General features: G+C 37.2%; 3 protein-coding genes and 1 long non-coding RNA gene across 8 annotated transcripts; 2 read left to right on the plus strand and 2 right to left on the minus strand.

Moving 5' to 3' along the window:
• Positions 1–45: 45 nt before the first annotated feature.
• On the plus strand, positions 46–1,970 carry LOC148689622 (uncharacterized). The gene is made up of 2 exons (XR_015958744.1): positions 46–370; positions 1,021–1,970. It is a non-coding gene; the product is annotated as an uncharacterized LOC148689622 (long non-coding RNA).
• Positions 1,971–3,648: 1,678 nt separating this feature from the next.
• On the plus strand, positions 3,649–5,522 carry LOC137707947 (Putative thiol-disulfide oxidoreductase DCC). The gene is made up of 5 exons (XM_068446893.2): positions 3,649–3,912; positions 4,490–4,547; positions 4,754–4,861; positions 5,106–5,198; positions 5,321–5,522. Exons 1-5 carry the CDS (start codon positions 3,711–3,713, stop codon positions 5,400–5,402), a joined length of 543 nt encoding a protein of 180 aa, XP_068302994.2. The 5' UTR covers positions 3,649–3,710; the 3' UTR covers positions 5,403–5,522.
• Positions 5,523–5,581: 59 nt separating this feature from the next.
• On the minus strand, positions 5,582–8,688 carry RBL5 (RHOMBOID-like protein 5). 5 transcript variants are annotated; one of them, XR_011064750.2, is made up of 6 exons: positions 8,008–8,688; positions 7,220–7,383; positions 6,958–7,133; positions 6,583–6,839; positions 6,357–6,471; positions 5,582–5,783 (listed from the first exon to the last, which is right to left on the minus strand). XR_011064750.2 is itself a non-coding variant. In XM_068446892.2 (5 exons), the coding sequence occupies exons 1-5, from the start codon at positions 8,289–8,291 to the stop codon at positions 6,414–6,416; spliced, it is 939 nt and encodes a 312-aa protein (XP_068302993.2). In that variant the 5' UTR covers positions 8,292–8,460; the 3' UTR covers positions 6,094–6,413. The 5 variants fall into 5 exon arrangements, 1 of the variants encoding a protein (XP_068302993.2); XR_011064748.2 differs by having other exon boundaries at positions 5,582–5,792; positions 8,008–8,443; XR_015958158.1 differs by having other exon boundaries at positions 5,582–5,812; positions 8,008–8,429.
• A 4,082-nt stretch (positions 8,689–12,770) lies between these two features.
• Positions 12,771–15,153, minus strand: LOC137709484 (RHOMBOID-like protein 5). The gene is made up of 5 exons (XM_068448577.2): positions 14,706–15,153; positions 13,933–14,093; positions 13,651–13,832; positions 13,282–13,538; positions 12,771–13,145 (listed from the first exon to the last, which is right to left on the minus strand). Exons 1-5 carry the CDS (start codon positions 14,972–14,974, stop codon positions 13,067–13,069), a joined length of 948 nt encoding a protein of 315 aa, XP_068304678.1. The 5' UTR covers positions 14,975–15,153; the 3' UTR covers positions 12,771–13,066.
• Positions 15,154–21,632: the final 6,479 nt, after the last annotated feature.

The following is a 21,632-nucleotide window of genomic DNA, read 5'->3' on the forward strand; positions in this document are numbered from 1 at the left end:
ATTTGTACCCCAGAATTTCTACCCAATCCAGATCCCATTTTCATAATTCCTCTAAATTTCTCTCCTCTCTCTATCTGCCATGTGGCAGACCTTCACCCTATCTCTCTCTCCCTCTCTCAGCTCATACACTCTCTTTCATTCTCGGATCTCCTTCAACTCACTTTCCATCTCCCATTTCTGATCGACACACACATGAACCTTCGAACCCATACCCCCCACAGACACCAACCTTCAAACCCAGGACCTTCTTTCTCTCTTCCTTCTTCGTGAAGTGTCGGGACACCCAGAGGACACCCAACCCAGGTCTTGCGAACTCGTGACTATCGAGCAAGATTCCGGCCACCTCCGACCACTTCACGACTTGAGATAGGTACTAATCTTTCCTTCTCATCTCTACATTCGTGTTAGTACTTAAATCGTAGACTAGGGTGGTGTTTTGGCGTCGACCAGAGCTTGGGAGGCTCCTGCCTTCTCCCCGAGCGAGAAACGGGCCGGCTAAAACTAACCCATTAAGTTCAAACCCTTCGAAAGCCCAAAACCAATGCCCTTAAACCCATTTAACCCTGGCCCTCTGGGCTTTACCAACTCGAGCCTTGGCCCGCTTAAACCCCAAAACCCTTTGCTTTGGGCTGGGCCTCTAAGCTCAAGGCTCGATAGAACCAAAACCCAAAACCCTACAGACTCAGGCCTTTGGGCCATGCAAGATTGGGCCTTCGGCCCAAGTAACCCAGGTCTAGAAACCCTTTAGGCCCAAGCCCAAACTTGGTCCAACCCAGAAGCTTAGCCGCACGTGAGTCTGCTTATGGGCGACGAGTGGAGTACAAGCGCCACCGTCGGTGGCGTGTGGCCGCTAGATCCGCCAACCTTGCGGCAGTGCGTGAAAGCGCGTGCGGTGACGCTTGAGGGTACTCGAGGTCCCCCTTTATGTTTTTCGACGTCTTGAATCCATTTATCACGTTAGTTTTCCGAAATTCAATCGTTTGAGTATAATTTTATTAATTGGACCCTTTATGTGCTTAGGTGCAATTATTAGTGGCGATTTCGTCCTTCCTATTTCGTATGGCTCTTCGACGACGAAGTATCTATGAGTGGACCCCTTCTAAAATGCATGTTTTAATAGTAGAAATGCATACATGAAAAGCATGATTTAATGGTTATGTTTTATGAGTAAATTAGATTTACACTTTATTATTATCATGTTTTACTAAGAATATTTTGGAATACCATACTTTATCAAAACTTATGTTCTTTGTAGTATATATGATGGATGACTGTATGCTACGAAGATGATTTTGAGATATATGTACCTATGTTTGGAAAAATTATATTCAATGGTTTTGTGTGTATCTAGTGGTCAATGTTCTTCCTACGGGCGATGATACTTATGTTGGCTTTGGCCGGGCATGTGTAGGGCACTGTTCTGTGCGTATATGATACTTATATTGGCTTCGGCTGTGCGTTGGTAGATGGCTTCGGCTGGAAGATACTTATATATGATACCGCTAGTTAGCACACTATATGATATATGTTTCATGAAAGGTTTTATGGCATGCTAGGGTGTTCGGAAAAACCTATTACATATTATGCTATCGAGTTTTCATAAAACTTTAGGGGTTAGTATGTTGATAACTGTTTCAGTATTATATATACATCAACTTGGTCCACTCATGTTTGTTTTGTGACCCCTTAGGACATAGGAACGAGGCTTACGATACACGCTACGAGGCATTCCCCTACCAGTGATATTGTGTCATCCTCTTTGCTTGACATCTATTGTAATGACAGCCCCTCTCTATTTTACCTTCCGCTTGTTCTCTAGATTAGTTGTATACTCTGAACATGTCATGCATTATTATTATATTCATTGTTGACATTTGAAATTATTATTGTATTTTGTAAGACTTATATTTGAATATTACGTTGCGTAATAATGCGCGAAATTTATATGCATGTTTTACATGTTCTTGGCATATGCATTCATTATATGGCTTGCGTCACCCTCGGGTGTCGGCCAGCACGTGGCTATCCCGATGTCCCCTAGACATCAGGATCGGGGCGTGTCAGAACTAGGTTTTTTGGTAAGGGGAGGGGCTGAACCAGTGCTTTAGTCGTGTTTTCTAGTGAGGGGAGTGGTGGCCGCCACTCCTCACCCTCACGTGGCTTCGCCACTGCACTCGCCTATCATATTTTTTTCACGATCTTATAATTATAAAATTTGTAAACAGCTTTAGTGCCCTTGTCCTCCAAAAAAACCACTTCCAGCAGTCCATTTGGTAAAGGGCAATTGGTGGCCCAACACATGCCTGTCCAAAAGCTCGAGTAGCTTAAGCTCGGCCTTGTGCTAATGGGCAAGGCTGACGTTAACATGGTGTCAGCCACATTCAATTTTTTTTTCTTTTTTTTTTTTTTGATGCGTGATGGGAGATAATGGGCTGACTGGGCCCCTAAGCTGTCAAAGTAACTCAGCTCCCCAATAGCTATACACGTGACATTTTATGGGCAGTTGGATTTGAAACGGCCTTAAGATTCAATAGCCAAAATTAATCTTGTTCAAAATTTTGAATAAAGGTTTTAAAAAATTAGAGAAATTAATGAAAATTCAGAAATAAATGTATTTAAAAATACAAAAATATTATATATTATATATTTTTCTATAGACACCTAACCATCTTCTTCACCACCATATCAAAAATCTAACACGTCCGCTGGTTATTAAATGACTTAATTATGCTTTAAAATTAAAAAAAAACATTTGTAAATATGAATCGTCCTTGTCCTTGCCTTTAACTCAACGAGTGGACTTACACAAAGGTAATCACTTTTGAAAGGGCAATTTACGTGCCCTTGTCCTTGCTTAGCCCTTGCCTTTGCCCTCTTAAGAGCAAGTCCACTGGTTGCCCAAGTGACAAGGCAATTGGGTTGAATTGCCTTTGGATGCAAAAAGGTGGTCCACTGGTGCAAAAAATGGAGGGCAATTGGACCAAGGGCTTGTGCTCTTTCAACTGTCCTTGCAACTTATGTATAGGCTTACACTTGCTGGCTACAGGATATGACAGAGTGGGGTCCACCCACATGCATAGCCCAGAGCCAAATGACTCATGTTTCCTCTAACTTGTGCCGTTGGATTTCCAACAGTAAAAAAAGTTGCAAAATTTTATGCAGCTGCCAAGTGGCACAATTTGGGGCATCCATCAAGATTGTTCTAAAGGTAAAAAAATTCAAAAAATATACCCCAAAAACTAAAAAAATACCCTTTTTTTTTTTTTTTTTTCTGTAAGTACCCAACCATCATCTTCATTACTTGTATTTGAAATATATTATAGAAATCAGACAATAATTTTATTTTCATGAAACACTCATCAAAGCATAAAAAATAAAAATATGTATTTTTGAATAGTGCCTTGCCCTTGCTTTTCACAATCGGGTTGACTTCCAAAAGAGCAATTACTAATTCAAAAAAAATAAAAATAAAAAATTGAGTTAAAAGACGAAAGGCTCAATGGTATTTGAACTTCCACGTTGCACCTGACATGCGAAGCCACGTAAACTTTGCCCCTCTGAAAACTTTGCCTGCCCATATTCACAAAGAAGCCATTCTCACATCCCCAGCCCAGCCCACCCCACATCCCAGACTAGCCGAAAGGGCATCTCGTGTAATTCCCATGAAATAGTCACCGGGATACGAAGGCTAAATTAACAGTTCGTCAATCATGGCGCTTCTGGTTCCTGGCGGTGGTGGGTGCGTACGACTACGAGTAGGCCACTCGCCGCGGCCGGCGCACGTTAGAACGAGCTTCATTACCTTTGCTACAGTGTCCCCAAAGACCCCAACCAAAGGCGACAGAGTGGACTGGGTGGAAGCAACTTCAGGCTTCTTTGAAAATGACACGAGGCCCATCATGTTGTTCGACGGTAATAACGGTTCATTTTAGCACTTAACCTCCTCGTCATGCTACTTTGCGCTTGGTGTAAAAACAGCACTTTATGGCTTGTGTGTTTGTTAAAGAATCCATCTTGTTTGTGGTTGTGCAATATGGGATTAGCTAATTGAGACTGGTTTTCAAGGTTAAATATTTTATATGTAACGGTCAACTTTTTTCTTTTCTTGGTAAAGAGTTATTGTAAGCCATTCTAATTTGCGGGGAGCGGAATTCAAACTTGGGTGCAACAGAGTGGGGTCACGACTAACTGATCTAACTTACGTCACGTCTGTATAATAAGTCATGTTTCGAATAAGTTGCAGAGGAAAATACAAATATACTTTTGTCCATCTTGTAGTTTTACTCCATGGAAGATAGTGAATGAGGCTAGAACTTCATAATATGTTATGTATTTCTGTAATTCTTAATATGGTTATGTTCTAAACTACTATGTTTTAGAGTTTAGTTGGATTCGTTGGCGCAGAACGTGAGCACAATGCAAATTCTGCAATTGCGTTACAGATACAATGAATACTCATGATCGTCGATTTTTTTCGATTTTTTTACAGGTGTTTGTAACTTGTGTAATGGAGGTGTAAAGTTCGTGCGGGATAATGATCGAAATAGGTTCGATTCTCCTCTTCCTTTGATTGTTTAGACTCTATTATGATCATCATTAAGCCAGCAAGATTATATTTAATAGGGGAAGAATGATCTCTTTTCTTCATATATATAATCCTTAAGCTTGATGAGTGCAAATTATTTGGTAACTTATGAGGCTTATCTTCAGTCTTTTCCTCAATGCGTTGTTCTTGTTAATTCACTTCTGACAGGAGCATAAGGTTTGAAGCTCTCCAGAGTGAAGCAGGGAAGAAACTGCTCATAAGGTCTGGAAGAGCTCCTGATGATATTTCAAGTGTTGTTCTTGTTGAAAAGGATAGGTATATACAATGACCTCATTGCTAATCTGGAGCAGTTTTTAACAATTGTCAAGGTTTTGATGAATGATAACATTTTTCTCATTCAAATGAATTTTTTCATATAAATTACTTTCTCGTAAGTGCAACGGTCTCTCAATTTGACGATTCCAACTGCTAATTTAAATATTAAATTACACAGCATGTAGCTGATATATCTATAAAGGATTATACGAGTATCATTGATAACTGACATCGTGAATTTCAGATCATTCATCAAGTCAGAAGCTGTTGTGAAGATAATGGAATATATAGACTTGCCCTTCCCCCAGCTAGCGTTTTTCGCCCAGTTTGTACCTCTGTAAGTCATCCCTCTTTGTTTTTTTATAATTTTTGTCTGTCAAGATTCAAACTGATGGACAATGCCATGGTAATACACTGTTTCCATAATTGATATTTATTTCTTCTTCCGGATGAATGCAGTTTTGTAAGGGATTTTCTATACGACAATGTAGCAAACAACCGTTACACAATCTTTGGTCGCTCGGACACGTGTGAGATATAGGCATTTGAATACTTTTAAGTTTTCCTACTGAAGGTATGTATTGTAAAGTACGGATATGATGAATTTTGATTTTGTAATGTAAGTTTCACTTCCATTTTAATAGAATGAAAATTTATCTAATTTGTTTTACAAGTTTCTTACTATATAGCTTCATATTAACACGACGTCTAGAAGTACAGTTTGCATGGGAATTGGAGGCTAAGCTGTCTCCCTTCACAATCCTTGGGTTGATTAATCAAAATGCAGAAAAATTCTGAAATAGAAATTACAGAACTCATCTACATTGCTACCTCGATTAAAATATAACATAGCATTGCCTTCATCTCCATCTCCTTATCCTAGAAGACTCCCTGCTGTCTTTGCTTATATTCCGTTCCTCTCCTGTATGTGCTAAAATCACTTCATTAATCCTGTTTTTGAGGTCAAGTGCACTAGCATGAACACCCGCAAGTGTGTTTTGAGTATATGATCATGTATGTTTGTGGGGATACCGTATAGGTATTTAAGTCACTCTGACAGCCCTGTGTTACCATCTTGAAATTTAGCGTAAAACTCACTATGCTCATTCACAGACAAAAACAATTTCAAGCAAATACTTACTAACAAAAGTGTCATGATTTGTTATAGATAAGAAAGTATGTGTGTGTGTGTGTGTATATATATATATTTGTAATGTTTGAGCCTTATGAACTTATAAAGCGATTATTTAGTGTTTTTGTTATAACATGTCAAACCATATTCGAAATGTAGTAGCTTCTAGTCTGGCTTGTGAGATATATTCATTTCGTACATATACATACATACATTTACATCTGAACATTCACAAATATACATCCGAATGTCAGCAAGTTAATTAGATGCACTTTAGATATGCATGTCTTTCTTTTTCTGATATAAGGAAGTATAGTATATGGTGCCTTGTTTTTCCGTCATGTAGAGGTGGTGGTGTTATACCTGCAATTCTTGAGTAGGCAGTTGAGCTCTCTAGATTATTCGTTTGATTTCTAGAACTTAAGGTAGATTTTTCAGTGCCAGAGGACCGTATAGCTTACCAAAGCCATATGTGTATCTGCAATGAATGAGAAAGGAGAAATGTTAATCAGGGACTGAAGGTTGCTTGATTTTGATTTGTATTTAGTAGTAAATTTCTGAAAGGAAAGAAAACAATTTACTAACTTACCCAAGAACTAAGAAAACAAAAGCAGTGATCCCTAGCACATACTGATAGAACTTGTGCCTAGATTTACGTCTTCCCTCGTAGGTTGATGGAAGGTGCCTGCTGCTTATATAACCATACTGTGGACGAACTAGAATAACAAAACCAAGGAAAAATCCTGCAAGGAATCCTCCTATATGAGCTGAACTGTCCACTTTAGGTATAAACCCAACAGCCATATTCACGGCAATGACAACCATGAGTATCAGGAGCGCTGTGCACTGAATAGCAAAGTTAGATCTTAGACGTATCCCTCATCGATTTGATCCTCAGCATTAAAAGCTGTTGTATTTTAGATGCCGGCATAGCTGGGGTTCTTTAAAAGAAAAGAAAGGTTACCTTATTCACGTAGATTGTCCAGTTTATTAGAAGCTCGGAAAGCATGGCTCCCAGCAATCCAAAAAGTGCTCCAGATGCACCAACAGATATAGTCGGGCTTGCGGTTCTCATGCGATGTAGAGTCGATCCTAAACTTCCTCCTATTCCAGCAAGCAGATACAGGAACCCTATTCTGACTGCCAAATCAAAACAGTTAAGAATAGTTAGCATGCATTAATCATGTAAAAACCGAGTTAACATCTCCTGAATCTTAAGTTCTTACTAAATCCGAATTCCTGCTCAAGCCGGATTCCTATGAATAGAAGGCTCAGCATGTTGAAGAGCAAGTGAACGACTCCAGCATGAAGCCACATGCAAGACAAGAGGCGCCATCCTTCGCCCCCTTCCACCACTAGTTGCAGTTCAAGGGCTCCTAGTTTCTTTAGACTGCAAACATTAGCAATTAGATTAGGTTTTAACATGACCGTTCAAGAAGTTATAGCCAAACGTAAGCCTAGTTCAGTTAAGAATGATTTCCAAGTTGGTACAGCCATCAGACATGTTTCCTTTGTTTGACTTTGGGGGACCCGAAAGACACTGCCCCCTGCATTTTGGGGTAGCATAGATTCATAGGAAGAGACATTGTTGCTAAGACCCAGAGCATTTTTGGGGTAGCGTAGATTCATAGGAAGGGACATTGTTGCTAAGACATAGAGGACGAGAGAATGCGACAACCCTGGAATCTTACGTTGGCTATGGCGCTTGATAGATTAGGGTACTTAAGCAAGACATAAGAATCCGAATATCAATTGGTACTTAAGGAAGAGGTTAGAGCAAGTATATGCTATACAGAAAAAAAAATAGTACTGAAGGTATCTTCTTTGTTCAAATTAATCATGTTTTAGTCTTAATCAAATTCTGTAATTAGTTCTTGTTTCTGTAATCCAAAACTATCTCAATTGCAGAAGATTAGACGCAGGTGAGTTGAATTAGTTTTATGCAACAAAACAGATAAGAAATAAGAGACAGAAAAAATAGAAATCATTGGGAGAGGTAGGAGGAGATTCTTACGTAAGTGCGGCAGGACCAAGGAGAGGGTTTTCTCTGAAGGGTTGGAAAGAAAACCTCTTCAAGAAAGGAAAAAGACACTTTTCCCCTGTAGTTGGACAGTCATTGACGTACATTGTGTACATGAACATGGCAACATTGACGACAAACACGATTGGCATGAGCCACGGCACCCATGGCTTTGGAGGAGGGGGGCACAAATGGGGCGGGGGCATGGAATGCCGAGACTTTTGTCTCTTTTCGCGCCCCTTCTCCATGTCTTCAGAGGATGGCGGTCTCTCCCCCATTTTTTCCGGCCACAGGGGGTGGTAGAGGAAGAGGAAGAGGTAGAGGTAGAGGCGCACACTGCACCGGCGCTTTTGGCAGATGCTAATGTGCACCACCAAGTTCCAGGGAGGAGAAAAATGAGAGAAATATTGGCACTGGGTGGCAAGGAACGAGTTTGGCTAGGTTGGTAGTTAAGTTTGGTACTCTCCCTTGATTATAGATGTCTGGAAATTACTTTATGGCCCTTCTGACCTCTATTCTTTAACAAAAAAAACAAACAAACAGAAAAATAAAAATTCATTTTTATGCCAAAAATAAATAAGATTGGATTACTAAATAAAAGGTTCGACTTAATAACCAATTGATGTTGAAAGTTGCTTTAGTTTAGTTTGCTAATTAAGAAAATAAACATAGTTCGAGTTGGAATTATGACATATTGATAACGATCAAGACACGTAGGGATATAATTAGGCAATAACATTAGGGGCTATGAGTACTTTGGGGGCTCAACAGAATGAAGTTATCCCATTGCAGATTCTCTTGTTACATTTAGAAACTGGTAGAAACACCAGCCTGTGGTAGTTTTGTATTTGTTACAGGTTACAGGACTCAGCTCATCAGCCATTGCTTCTACACAGTGTTTAAAATATTGGTATTGGTGGATATGTTGAGCGCAAATTTGTGGACGTATTGATGCATATATCGAATATCAATGTCGATATCAATTGCTTTCAATTAAAATGATGAAAAATTAAAATGGAACTTTAGGTACTGTAAACATTGGTTTTGACGAAATATACGAGTTTCTTCGATATTTAACAGATATGTCAGAAATATCGACGATATATGTCGATTTTAGCGTAAACTTAAGAGTTTGTCCGATATGAGGTGAAGTTTAGGCTTCACCTCCATTTTCATATCTTTCTCTATTTTTTTGGATATTTCCATGTGAGTATCGATCGTATCGAAGAAATTTTAAACATTGCTTCTACGTAAGGTTCTGCCACAAACTTTTGTGTTCCCAAATTGCATAGCTCGAGTTGTTAGTAAATGATAGGGATCGGAAATGTGTTTGGATTTGGTTAGCTTCTATGATGAAGAATGTTGATGTTCTATCATAAAATTAATTGAGGAGTAGTCCAACTACTTATAAGCACATGCAAGGTCCCTGCTCTCATTAATATGGGATTCATTCTCAACACGTCCCCTCACGTGTGACGAATTTTCAAGTCTAACACGTGGATAACACAACTCGGGTGACGTAGAGTATGTGTGGTCGTTGAGCTTCACACCTAGGATAACCTGCTCTGATACCAAGTTGAATATCAGAATGCACGATGAACAAACCAATACAAAACTACACGACTATTTTATTAATTGAAATCAAATAAACATGAGTCAAGATGGCTATAAACCGAGGATTACATTGTGAGTAAGTTGTTCTCTATTGAATAACAAAGCATCCTACTTTATAATATACTAACCTAATCCCTAATCATACTTTATAATATACTAACCTAACCCCTAATCCTACTTTATAATATACTTTATAATACACGAACCTAATCCCTAATAAATAGGAGAATAAACCTAATTATTAATGTTTTCTAGTACCACTGTCAAACTCATGGCGGTACACAACATAAGTTTGCCAACAAGTAAATGCGGATGCAGATTCAATTAAGTAGATAGGCAGGCTCTCCTACAAGCAGACAAGCAAACATATGCAGCTGTAGATTTTGTTAAGCTTTGATACTATGAAGAAAGTTAAGGTTCCGCCATAAAACCAATTGGGGTAAATTACACTATGGGTCGAACAACACTATCATACCTCATCTTTTAAAAATGACAATGTCATACCTCATCTTACGAATTTGTGCCAAAGTTAGACCTCCATTAGTTTTTCTGTTAATTTCTCTACTAAGTGCTGACGTGGTTAGAGACGGGGCCCACTCACTAATCCAATTGGATTAAAAATAATTAAATATATTTTTAATAATTAAATAATTAAAAAATTAAAAATAAAATTATTTTTTATATAAAATTGTAGGATCCATCCTTTATCTCTCCTCTCCCTCTCTCTCTTCTCTCTCTGGGCACCTGCATCCCCAAAACCCAGAAACCCTTCCTACTCGTCCCCCCCCCCAACCTTCCTCCACCACCCTCTATTTCTCATCTTTCTCTCACGCCTCTCTCTCTTCTCTCTCTCTCTCTCTCTCTCTCTAGGGACCTGCATCCCCAAAACCCAGAAACCCTTCCCACCCATCCCCGGCTTTCCGGGTCCAGAAAGTTCACGACTTGCCCTTCCGGCGAGAAGCTCATCCACAAAAACGGTGCCTTTACGACGATGTACATGCCGTTCTTAGCCGGAGATTCTTGGAATCCAGTCACGAACGACGGGCCCCACTCGTAAAAAAAATCAACTGCGACGATGTCACAACGTCGCCCTGGCGCCAAAACCTAATCAGATTCTCCCAATCGGTGAGGGTTTGGTAGAGATTCCTGTACGTGATTTTTCCCATTTCCCCATTTCTTGATCTGAGTCTTAGATCCCCACCTTGGATCGCACATGTTGAACCAAAGCTTGCCGTCGGATTTGCAGAGGGAAACGAACCGTTTCGATGTGCAGGCGAAGCTGGCGACCTCGGGAGGTGGGAAGAAGGAGACAATGCAGAGTTGTACGTCCTCAGGGAAGTCGGAGAAGTCAATAGTGCAAGCCGATTTGTCAATTGCGAGACTTGGGTCGTTGATTGTCGTCATTTTCGGATTTAGGAACTTGGGGCTGGTTTTCTTGGGAAAGTTGTGAATTTTCTGGGAAAATAGTTGGGAATTTTTAGGGGAGAATTGGTGGAAAATATGGGGGTTAGGACAAGGAAATGAGAAAGTGTTGTGTTGGATTGGATTTGCGAGATTCTTCGGCAAGAAAGTGTTGTGTTGGCTTTGGGAGGTTTGATGGGATTTTGGGGATGCAGGTTGCCCAGAGAGAGAGAGAGAGAGAAGAGAGAGGCTAGAGAGAGAGAGAGAGGATGGTGGAGGAAGGTTGGGGGGGGGGGGGGGGGGGGGGTGACGGGTGGGAAGGGGTTTATGGGTTTTGGGATTTTCGGGATGCAGGTGCCCAGAGAGGGAAGAGAAAGAGGCGAGAGAGGCGAGAGAGAGAGAGAGAGAGTGGATCCCAGAAGTTTATATAAAAAAATAATTTTATTTTTAATTTTTTAATATTTAATTATTAAAAATATATTTAATTATTTTTTAATCCAGCTGGATTAGTGAGTAGACCCCGTCTCTAGCCACGTCAGCTCTTAACATAGAAATTAACAGAAAAACTGATGAATGTCCAACTTTGGCATAAATTCGTAAGATGAGGTATAATATTATCATTTTTAAAATGTGAGGTATGATAGTGTCGTTCGACGTATATTGAGGTAGTTTTGTGTAATTTACCCAACCAATTGGCAATACGTGGAGTAGTCCAACTACTTATAAGCATATATAAGGTCCATTCTCTCATCAATGTTGGATTTATTGTCAACATATGAGCTCGTAGTTACACATTTATTACTGGCTTTGTGCCTTATTGCGATTTTTCCCAGTTTCAGTAAACTGAACTGTGAAGCATGTCAAGGAGTTGTTAGAAGCTGGAGTAGTAAGGCCAAGCAATAACGTCCCTTTGTCTCCCGTTCTTTTAGTTAGAAAAGAATGATGGAATTTGGAGAATGTGTATTATAAATAGTTTGAGGGAATTCATTGAGCTTATAATTATTATATATTTTTGGAAGTTTGGAATACATAACCCCACAGCCCATACCTAGCATTATTTCTGCAGTTTGTACCTTTGCAAGTCCTTCGCCAATCATTAATTACAAAGGCGGTTTGAAAACCATTTCCTTTCTAATTTTCTGTATTTACTTTTTGGTTTTCAATTTTTACTTTTTTATTGAAACCTGAAATTTTGTTTGGTAACTACTTCTGAAAACCAAATAGTAAAAACTCAATTGCTAAATTTTGAAAACTCAAGAAAGTAGCTTTCAGTTATTGGTTTTGAGTTTTCATTTTTTGGAAAACTGCAAACTGAAAACTAAAAATAGATACCAAAAAAGATTTCAATTTGAAAAGAAAAAAAAAAAAATCCTAAAAATGAAATGGTTATTAACCGCCCCAGACCTACCCAGATTTTTAAAATATATGAACAAGGCATACTGTTTTGTGATTTTCTTCTTCAGAATGGTTGCAGGTTTGTCCGAGATTACATAAAAGGCCATGTTACGACTGTTACAGATTTTTTGGTTGTACATACTCGATAAATATGAACACCCTCAGATTCGCCAAAAAATACGCATCGATCTTCTCCTACTTAAGGGTACGCTTATTTGCAAGTGCAGATGTGATGAATTTTGATTTTGTAGCCTAATAAGTTTTGAGATTGACATCAGAGTAATGAAACTTCCCGAAGTTGTTTATTCCGAAAGATGCAGAAAATTTTCTGAAAGTGAGCCAGAGACTACGGACAAAAAATTGTTTCGATTACTAAGAAACCTGAAATACTTATCTGATCACAGTACACAAAATACTTATCACTCTTAAATCCCCACAATCATCTCCGTCATACACACTTACATCTGAACATTGGCAGGTATATATACACATCAATGATACGTATGCATGTGTTTCATACATATGTTTTGCGTACGTACGCAAGTACAGTTTATGGTGTTATACTTTCATCTCTTGAAGAACATGCAGTTGAACCGTCATGGAAGTATTGTTTGTCCATTAATTACGCAAAGCTTACACAGGCTCAATATTTGTTTACACTATCAGGCAGATGCTGTCTAATTTCCTTTATGTTAAATAGCTTACCGAAGGCCGTTGCAAATCTGCAAATTTAGAAAACAAACATAAATTTGTTAGATAATCGATGAATAGTTTTTTTTTTTTTTTTTTTTTTTTTTTTTTTTTTTTTTGGCATCCTTGAATCAATTGTCGAAAGAGAAAAAGAAATTATCCACTTACAGAATAATGGACACGACCAAACCAACGACACCCAGAAAATATTGACAGAAGTTGTGCCTTGCTGTACGCTTGACCTGATTGTGTGTTGGCATGTATTTGCTGCTTACATATCCCAACTGAGGCTTAACAAAAAACACAAAACCAAGGAAAAATCCAGCGACGAGTCCTCCTACATGAGCTGAATTGTCCATATGAAGTAGAAATCCAATGAGCAAGTTCAGGGCAGCATTGAGGATGAGTATCATGATTGTCGAGCACTGAATAGGAGGATAGTTAGATGTTAGATGGACCCCTCATGGATTATTTAACGCAGCGTTAAACCTAAACGACGTAGTCTTGGATACAAGGAGACGAGAAAATAAGCGTTACCTTATCGTCATAGACTGTCCAGTTTGTGATCAGCTCAGAAAGTGAGGCTCCCAACAATCCAAAAATTGCCCCAGATGCGCCAACTGATATAGTCTTGCTTGTCCTTTGTTGTTTGATAATATTAAGGCAAGACCCTAAACTTCCCCCTAACCCAGCAAGCACATACACGAATCCGAATCTGTCTGCCAAATCCGAGCGGTTAAACAACAGTTAGCTGCCATTCAACATTGATCACGTAAAAACTAAAGTACTCAATGTGAATCTTTAACCCAAAGTTCTTACGAAATCCAAAATCCTGCTCAAGCCGGAGCCCTACGAAATCAAGACTGAGCATGTTGACGAACAGATGAATCAGCCCAGCATGTAGCCACATTGCGGAGAACAGGCGCCATGCTTCACCATTCAGCACTAGTTTATTATCGAGGCCTCCTAGTCTTTGGAGACTGCAAATATTAGCAATTAGATTAGGTTTTAGATGTAGGGAATTGTTCTGTGCACACCCTCTTTAGATACTGGCCCTTTATTCCCTTATACTCTATTCAATCCAATGGCTAAAAAACGGGTGTGCATAAATCATTTCCCTTCGAAGTAATTGGAGAAAGCTTATTAGCCGGTATTACTTTTCCATTCTTTGTTACCCTAGAAAGTTATGCTGAAGTTGGTTCCAAGGAGCAACTGCTAAACAGAATGCCAAAAGTTCAATCTACAATGTCGAAATTTCGCTTTTGTTTCGAATTCTAAAACTACAGAATACAACAGATTAATATGACCTCAGCGGAGATTGATCAAAATTCAACCTCTCACTACCACCAAATCTTTATTTACGATAATTAAAGGTAAAATCAACCCTACATTATGCTGTACATTTCCTTCCATGTCACTTTTAGCTATGAAAACTTCAATTCCTGGATCATTAAACTTAAATAAATTGGATTGACAAGCCTCATACATCTCAATTGAGAAAAGCATTGATCAAACAATTTTTGTAATCCCGTAATTAGAGATAGATAAATAAATAAGATAAAAGACAAATATACATGATCGAGAGAGCTTACGTTTCAGGGGTAGGACCAATCATGCGGTTATCGCGCCAAGGTTGGAATGAGAACCTATCCAAAAAATGCCCTCCCATACACTGATCCTTTGACATTCTAGAGGGGCAGTTGTTCTCATACATTATCCATATGAACATCCCGAGATTCACCAAGAATATAAGTGGCACCAGCCATGGAGAGTACCGCCTTGGCGGTGCCATCATTGGTGGTGGCGCATAGAAGGCTGCTGGAGGTGGAGCGCCATAGTATGGCGGCGGAGGTGGATACATTTTTGTTTCTTTTTTTGTTTTCAAAGATGTTCTATGAAATTCTGTATATGTGTGCTACCGTGCCGGGGCGGAAGAGGTACACACTGCACCGGCAGTGTTGGCGTGGGTGGCAGATGCAAATGTGCACTACGGTTGTGGGGGTTGAGGGAGAAGAGAGAGATATAGCTAGGTTTTTGGGTGGTAAGGAACGAGTCCTAGGCGTGTTGGTAGTTATATTAGGTATGTGTTTTCCCGCTAATAGATGTGTGGATAATACTTAATGGTCCTTTTATCATTCATGAGAACACAAATATTAAAAAATTAAAATTAAATAAATAAACATTTCTAGGGTGAAGGGATATATGTCACGATAACACTTTCATAGGGTGAAGGGATTATGTCAGGACAATACTTTCATCCACCGTATGAGTACACATCCTTGTCCATTTGGGTTTGATTACCGTAGTTGCAATTATAAATAATTGGTTTTGATAACAATAATTAACATCTTCATCATAAATTGTCCACTTAACACATATTAATCACTAACAAAAATCTCCAATTTGACTTGAGTGTTTGCAAAAATACAGTGATTACGACAATGAACTGTTCAAATGATTATATTCTGACGAAAAAAAATACGTTTATCAAATTTCTGTTTAATGATACTTACTTTCTACTTATTTGAACAAAGTTTGACTTTTAAGTCTCAAAATTGGTGAAAAGAAAAGGTGAAATCCCATGAATACTTCAAGGATTTGGCCACAATATACTTACATGTGTTTAATACAGTTACCAACTCAAAGGTAAAATAAAGACGGTATTATACACATAAATTATATATAACCGTCAAATAATGATTGCAGTAAATATATATAAATATTGTAGTCAGTCCTGTGTTTTTTATCCCCAATAAAAGTTTCAAATATTTTGTTCAATGACAAATAATCCTTTGAAGGGCAGTCAGTGCCTTAATTAGGTATTAGCTGCGAATCTAAAGGTCGCAATTGACACCGATAATTTGTTGTAATTGGATTTCAAGCTATGAAGAAAAGGATAAGACTTTCAATGGTAGTGAATGCAGTATTGTTAATTATAGAAATCAACTGTGTTGAAAATTCTAGCCAATTTTGGCAACATACAATCCACAAGGGAACTGCTGAACCCTGCACGCGTTTCCGTAGGCATTGAAACAGCTAAGAGTTTATGGTGTTTCCTGGAGATTCGGAGACTATATATAGTGAGTGAGCTTCACTTGAAGGATCATATCCCCTTATCTGAGGGACACCTTACACGATCATTCCACATTAAATAATTTAGCGATCTAATCGATTATATTTGAAGTCTTCTTTCAAAGATTATAACTACAAAAAAAAAAAAAAAAAAAAAACCCAAATAAGAAGCTATATGACCGTTGAATTAAATGCTGGTCATTTAAGTGTTTTTTTAAAACACCGTATTCTTCTATTTTCTTCACTTAGTGATTTTGGATTTGCCTAATTATTTGCTAAGATGATTTATACATAATGAATTAGAATATAGATTGTTTGAATCGTTGAAATAAGTAATTGTATAGTATTATATAAGATAAAATGAAATTCATTAAAATAAAAAGAAATACAGAGTGAGCTTCATAAGACCAACTCCAACATTGGAGTAAGTTCTAAATTTTCCCTTCTATTCCCCCCTCTCCCCAATTTCATTCCAACCCTTGTTCTAAAATGAGATTAAGTCATAAAACTTAAAAAAATAAAAAAAATAAAAAATAAAAAGCCAGATTCCAACCAAGATTTAGGCAAGATTAGTGATGGAGCCCACATGTGAGAGTGGAATAGATGAAATTGGATGACAAGCGCCCAAATTCAACCGCGCCACTTGAGGTACGCTCTTCAGCCAACTTCAAAGCTACTAAGTGCAGCCCTTGCGGCCCCCACCCACATGGATGTGCCTCCCACTTGTCTGCCAATAAAATTGAGTCCAACGGCTCTTTTGGTTGATCAACGGCTCACATTCAAATGGGTTGTTGGTTATCCAATGGTCCACATTTAATTTAGTTGATATTTTTGTTTTATATTTATAAATTTATTGAATCCAACAACTGAGATCAAATATGATCAAATCTAACGGTAAAAAAAAGATTTAACGGCCCAAATTTAAATTCAACGGTTAAAATAATTATAAAAAAATTATTTAACTCAAAATTCACCCAAAAACTCTATAAATACCTATATATATACATCCACACAAAACTCACTTTTCTCCTACAATTCTTCCAATTTTTCTTTCTACCATCTTCCAAAACTATGTGTTTGCTCATGTGTCTTGTGTTTATGCATCTCTATCATGTATTTCATATTTTTCTATAGTGTTTTATGAGTTTCATATGTCAGTTTAGTAATTTTTCAATTTTTTTTGGAATTTAAATATTTTATGTTAAAATGTTCATAAAATCAATTTACGATAGTCCACATAATTTTTTTTAAATGTTATTTTTTAAAAAAAGAAAAAAGCCTAAATTCATTCTTTAATAATATTTTTTTTTGTTTTTGGGGGGGGGGGGGTTGTAAAAATTTAGCCCATAAGACCATCTCCAATGGTTGGGCTAAAAGCCAAATATTTGAGCCCGGAAAATTTAGCTTTTAGGCCAGAAACAGTTTTTCTGCTCCAACCGTTCTGGCCTAAAATTTTAGCCCAGGATTATTAAAGAATGAACTTAGGCTATTTTTTTTCTTAAATTAAATTTAAAAATAAATAAATAAATATGTAGACTATCGTAAATTAATTTTATGAATATTTTAATCTAAAAAAATTTAAATTTCAATAAATATTGAAAAATCACTAAATTTTCCATAAAACAAGCCTTCAACTTTTACCAATCTTTCAACCCTAGGCTAACTTTCAATTACCAACCTTTCAACACCAAATTTTCAATTCACCAACCGTTCAACACCAAACTTTTAACTTTCACCAACCGTTCAACTTTTATCAATCATCCTCTATATAAACATATGTCCAATATTTGTTGATCACACAACCTTTCAACCTTCAATCATCTTCTATATTCACCAATATTTTAACTTTCAAAGAGTTTTTGTTTCCTGAAAATCCTCAATATCTCATCAATGGGTGATAGAAGAAGGCGTAGCATGACAATGCAGATGGCACAATACCAATGATGGCAATAAAGTACATAAACCACATAAACTTAATACAACCGATAATTCATAAACCACATAATTAATAAACTACATAAACTTAATACAAACGACAATTAATAAACTTAATTAACAAAGCACATAATTCATACACTACATAAACTTAACAATCATATCCACCATCTTCACTTGATGATGGACTTCGTTGAAATGTTGGGATATAGGGTTCAGTGGATTCATCATCTTGAAACATACTCCTTGAGGCAGACTTTCACATAATTTCCTTTTACTTACCACATAAGAACTTCTTCCTCTCTAGAGTGTATTTGCTGAGGTCCTTCATCATGAATTCAATTTCAAACCTATTTTCCTCCCTATCTGAGATTTCCTTCATTTGCAAACGCATTCGGGCCGTTTCTTTTTGGCGAGCGCTATGAGTTTCGTTCAATTTTGCAATTCCGGTATCAAAGTGTCCACTCATCGGATCTTTGCTTCCTTTTGCTTATCTCTTCCCGAGGGCCTTGCAAAAGAAGGAGATGGGGTCATTTCATCGACACCTTCATCTCCAGCATTTGTCTGTGCAGCTTCACGTTGAAATAATTGTTGGTCCGCATCGATTCCCCAACTTAGACAATCCTTGAGGACATCCCAAGCATGTTGCAACTTAAAAACTTTATTTTTTGGTGTTACTCTTGTCTTGTAAATTTCCATTGCTTTGTCACCCTATGCAAAAAATACATAAAAATAATTAGTTGCAACATAATATTATGTACATGACAAATAAAATATCAAGAACAAAACTTACAATTTCTATGGCGTTCCTCCCACTAGCCATGCCAACCATGGCTTTCTCCAAACTTCCCTTCCATAAAGTGCATGCTTTGTTGATAGTCTTCCACCGATCATAAACACCACCACCATCCCGCCCACCGCCATTGCAGTTTTCTTGAAATTTTGCAATGATTTTATCCCACAAAACCTTCTTATTTTGATTTGTGTCAACTGCATCATCGCTAACAGAAACCCATGTCAAGCATAGAGCAACATCTTCCTCACAGGTCCAATTACGATGTGTGGATGTTTGAACAAATACATAGGTATTTATAGATTTTTTGGATGAATTTTGAGTTAAATAATTTTTTAAAATTATTGTAGCCGTTGGATTTAAATTTGGGCCGTTAGATCTTTTTTTTACCATTAGATTTGATTATATTTGATCTCAGCCGTTGGATTCAATGTATTTTGAAATAACATAGTTAAAAAAATCAAATTTGAATCTGGATCGTTGGATCAACCAACGGTCTGTGAAAATCAGCCATCAGATTGAAAATGTAGCCGTTGGGTGGCCGACAAACCCCTGTCAGCGGGGCCCACCCCTGTCGGGAACGAAATGCAGACACTCTGTGTGGGGTCCGTTGGAGCATGAACAGGCCGAGACTGGCCCAAAGGCCAGCGAGTCTAGTCGCGCGGGGTGGGGGGGGGGGGAGAGAAATCTGGGGGGTATTTGGCCCAGCTTTAACATTTTGCATTTAGCCCAATGTTTTAGCATGGGTTGGAGATGGTGTGAGTGGAAAATTTGGGGGGTAATTTAGCATTTAGTCCACCATTGGAGGTGGTCTAAGGGTAGAGAAGAAAAGCTGTTTTTAGGTTAAAACCTAAAATTTTTAGCCCAAAAAATTTAACTGCCATATTATTGCACCATGAACTTCACTCTAATGAATGTGAATGTGATGCTTGTAACATGACATGAAACTAAGAAAACTACAAACAAAAATTGAAAGTAAAGACTGATAAAAAAACTATATATACAATAATTAAAGAAATATCGGATATATCTGCAAGTAAGATGGATCACAGTAAGATTAAAGAAGAACCAACAAGAAACCGGTATCTGTTAACCCGTGTATATAGATCCGATTGGTTCTATTAAAACCGCCGTTATCAGATCAGTTCGGTAAAAAATAATTGACAAGGGGAACTGTTGGACCAGAGCTTCCATGTGCATTGAAACAGTAAGCGCCAGGATGAGAGTTATTAGGAGATGCTGAAACTATATTTATGATATTATATCAGTAAGCACAATGTTGATGCAAGCAAAGAATTGGCTGCTTTTTAATTGGATTGCCTCATATGTGCTTGTTGTGCCATGAACTGCACTGAAGTAAACGTCACTTAATTACTTTAACTGCCGATGTCGACTGCAACATGTAGTAGTATGAAGTTGATATTGTTGGTACAATTGTTGGTACAATTCACTTACTTTTTACAAAAATAAATAAAATGCAAATTGCAGAAGTAGCATTGGTTTTAACCCTGTAATTATATTTAGGATTCTTTAGATATAAGCCCTGACAAATTACATTTCATAAACAAAAATCCATATAAATTTAAATCTCTAAATAAAACCCAATTTTCAAACAAACTGACATGTAAGCAAAAAAGTGACCTATTGTTACAATATATTTACAACTTATGCCACAACTCCCTAATTAAGTCAATAAAGGTTATCATAACTCACCCTAATTATGATAAGCAACAAGCTCCTATACTGTTAATATATTATACCAACAAATTTACCTATATTTTGTTGATTAAATAATAAGTATATTTATCTAAGAAATATCAATAGTATGCCTAATAAGTGTATTTATATGAGAAATATCGATAATATGCCTACTAATTGAGGCTCAGAATGCATGACAAACATGTATGAAATATTATACTAATTTACCTATATTTTGTAGATTCACTAATGTAAATAATAAAATATATTTTATACGAGAAACATCAATAGTTTGCCTAATAAGTATATTTATATGAGAAATACCAATAATATGCCTACAAATAGAGGCTTGGGATGCATGACAAACATGTATGAAATATTATACTAATTTACCTATACAAATTAATTTACCTATATTTTGTAGATTCACTAATTTAAATGATAAATATATTTTATACGAGAAATATTAAGAATATGCCACCTAATAGAGGCTTAGGATCCATGATAAACATGTACGAAATCTTATACTAATTTACCTACATAAATTAATTTACCTATATTTTCCAGATTCAAAAATTTAATAACAGGTGCATTATTTTTCAAAATGACCAAAACTATTAGTACTAAGTAGGTACACTAATCTTTTCAAAACAAAAAAAATAGGTACATTGATGTTCGAAAAATAAAACAAAACATACTAGACACATCATTTTTTACCCCTTTTGTTTTAAAGAAAACAAAAGCATGGTTTTTATTAAATCGCAATAGGGTACATTAATCTGAAAATTTATTGTTGAATTCAAAACGTTTTGAATTTTTATTCCTACGTCAACTAAAATTTCAAAGCCAGTACACATGTTACAAGAACATTAAAAAAGCTTTCCATTTTAATTTTGATATCAACATAGACTGCTATAATGACTTAACTAAGGGTAATTTGGGGAATCCAAATAATATTAAATACGACGCACAATCTCGATTAGGTGGAGCCTAGTCATTGGGTTTTTGTTAGAAAAATATA

The sequence above is a fragment of the Pyrus communis genome, chromosome 17 (assembly GCF_041283825.1).
Source record: "Pyrus communis isolate YQ-2024b chromosome 17, ASM4128382v1, whole genome shotgun sequence".
Classification (NCBI taxonomy): Eukaryota; Viridiplantae; Streptophyta; class Magnoliopsida; order Rosales; family Rosaceae; genus Pyrus; species Pyrus communis.

Excerpts from the sequence above, each read along its gene's own strand:
- LOC137707947 (XM_068446893.2), top strand. The coding sequence starts at position 3,711 with ATGGCGCTTCTGGTTCCTGGCGGTGGTGGGTGCGTACGACTACGAGTA. Across the intron at positions 4,548-4,753 it reads CGGGATAATGATCGAAATAG|GAGCATAAGGTTTGAAGCTC; the intron begins GTTCGATTCTCC and ends CACTTCTGACAG. Across the intron at positions 4,862-5,105 it reads GTTCTTGTTGAAAAGGATAG|ATCATTCATCAAGTCAGAAG; the intron begins GTATATACAATG and ends CGTGAATTTCAG.
- RBL5 (XM_068446892.2), bottom strand. The coding sequence starts at position 8,291 with ATGGGGGAGAGACCGCCATCCTCTGAAGACATGGAGAAGGGGCGCGAA. Across the intron at positions 7,384-8,007 it reads CTTGGTCCTGCCGCACTTAC|TCTAAAGAAACTAGGAGCCC; the intron begins GTAAGAATCTCC and ends TAATGTTTGCAG. Across the intron at positions 6,840-6,957 it reads GGACAATCTACGTGAATAAG|TGCACAGCGCTCCTGATACT; the intron begins GTAACCTTTCTT and ends TTTGCTATTCAG.
- LOC137709484 (XM_068448577.2), bottom strand. The coding sequence starts at position 14,974 with ATGTATCCACCTCCGCCGCCATACTATGGCGCTCCACCTCCAGCAGCC. Across the intron at positions 13,539-13,650 it reads GGACAGTCTATGACGATAAG|TGCTCGACAATCATGATACT; the intron begins GTAACGCTTATT and ends CCTCCTATTCAG. Across the intron at positions 13,146-13,281 it reads TTGGTCGTGTCCATTATTCT|ATTTGCAACGGCCTTCGGTA; the intron begins GTAAGTGGATAA and ends CTAAATTTGCAG.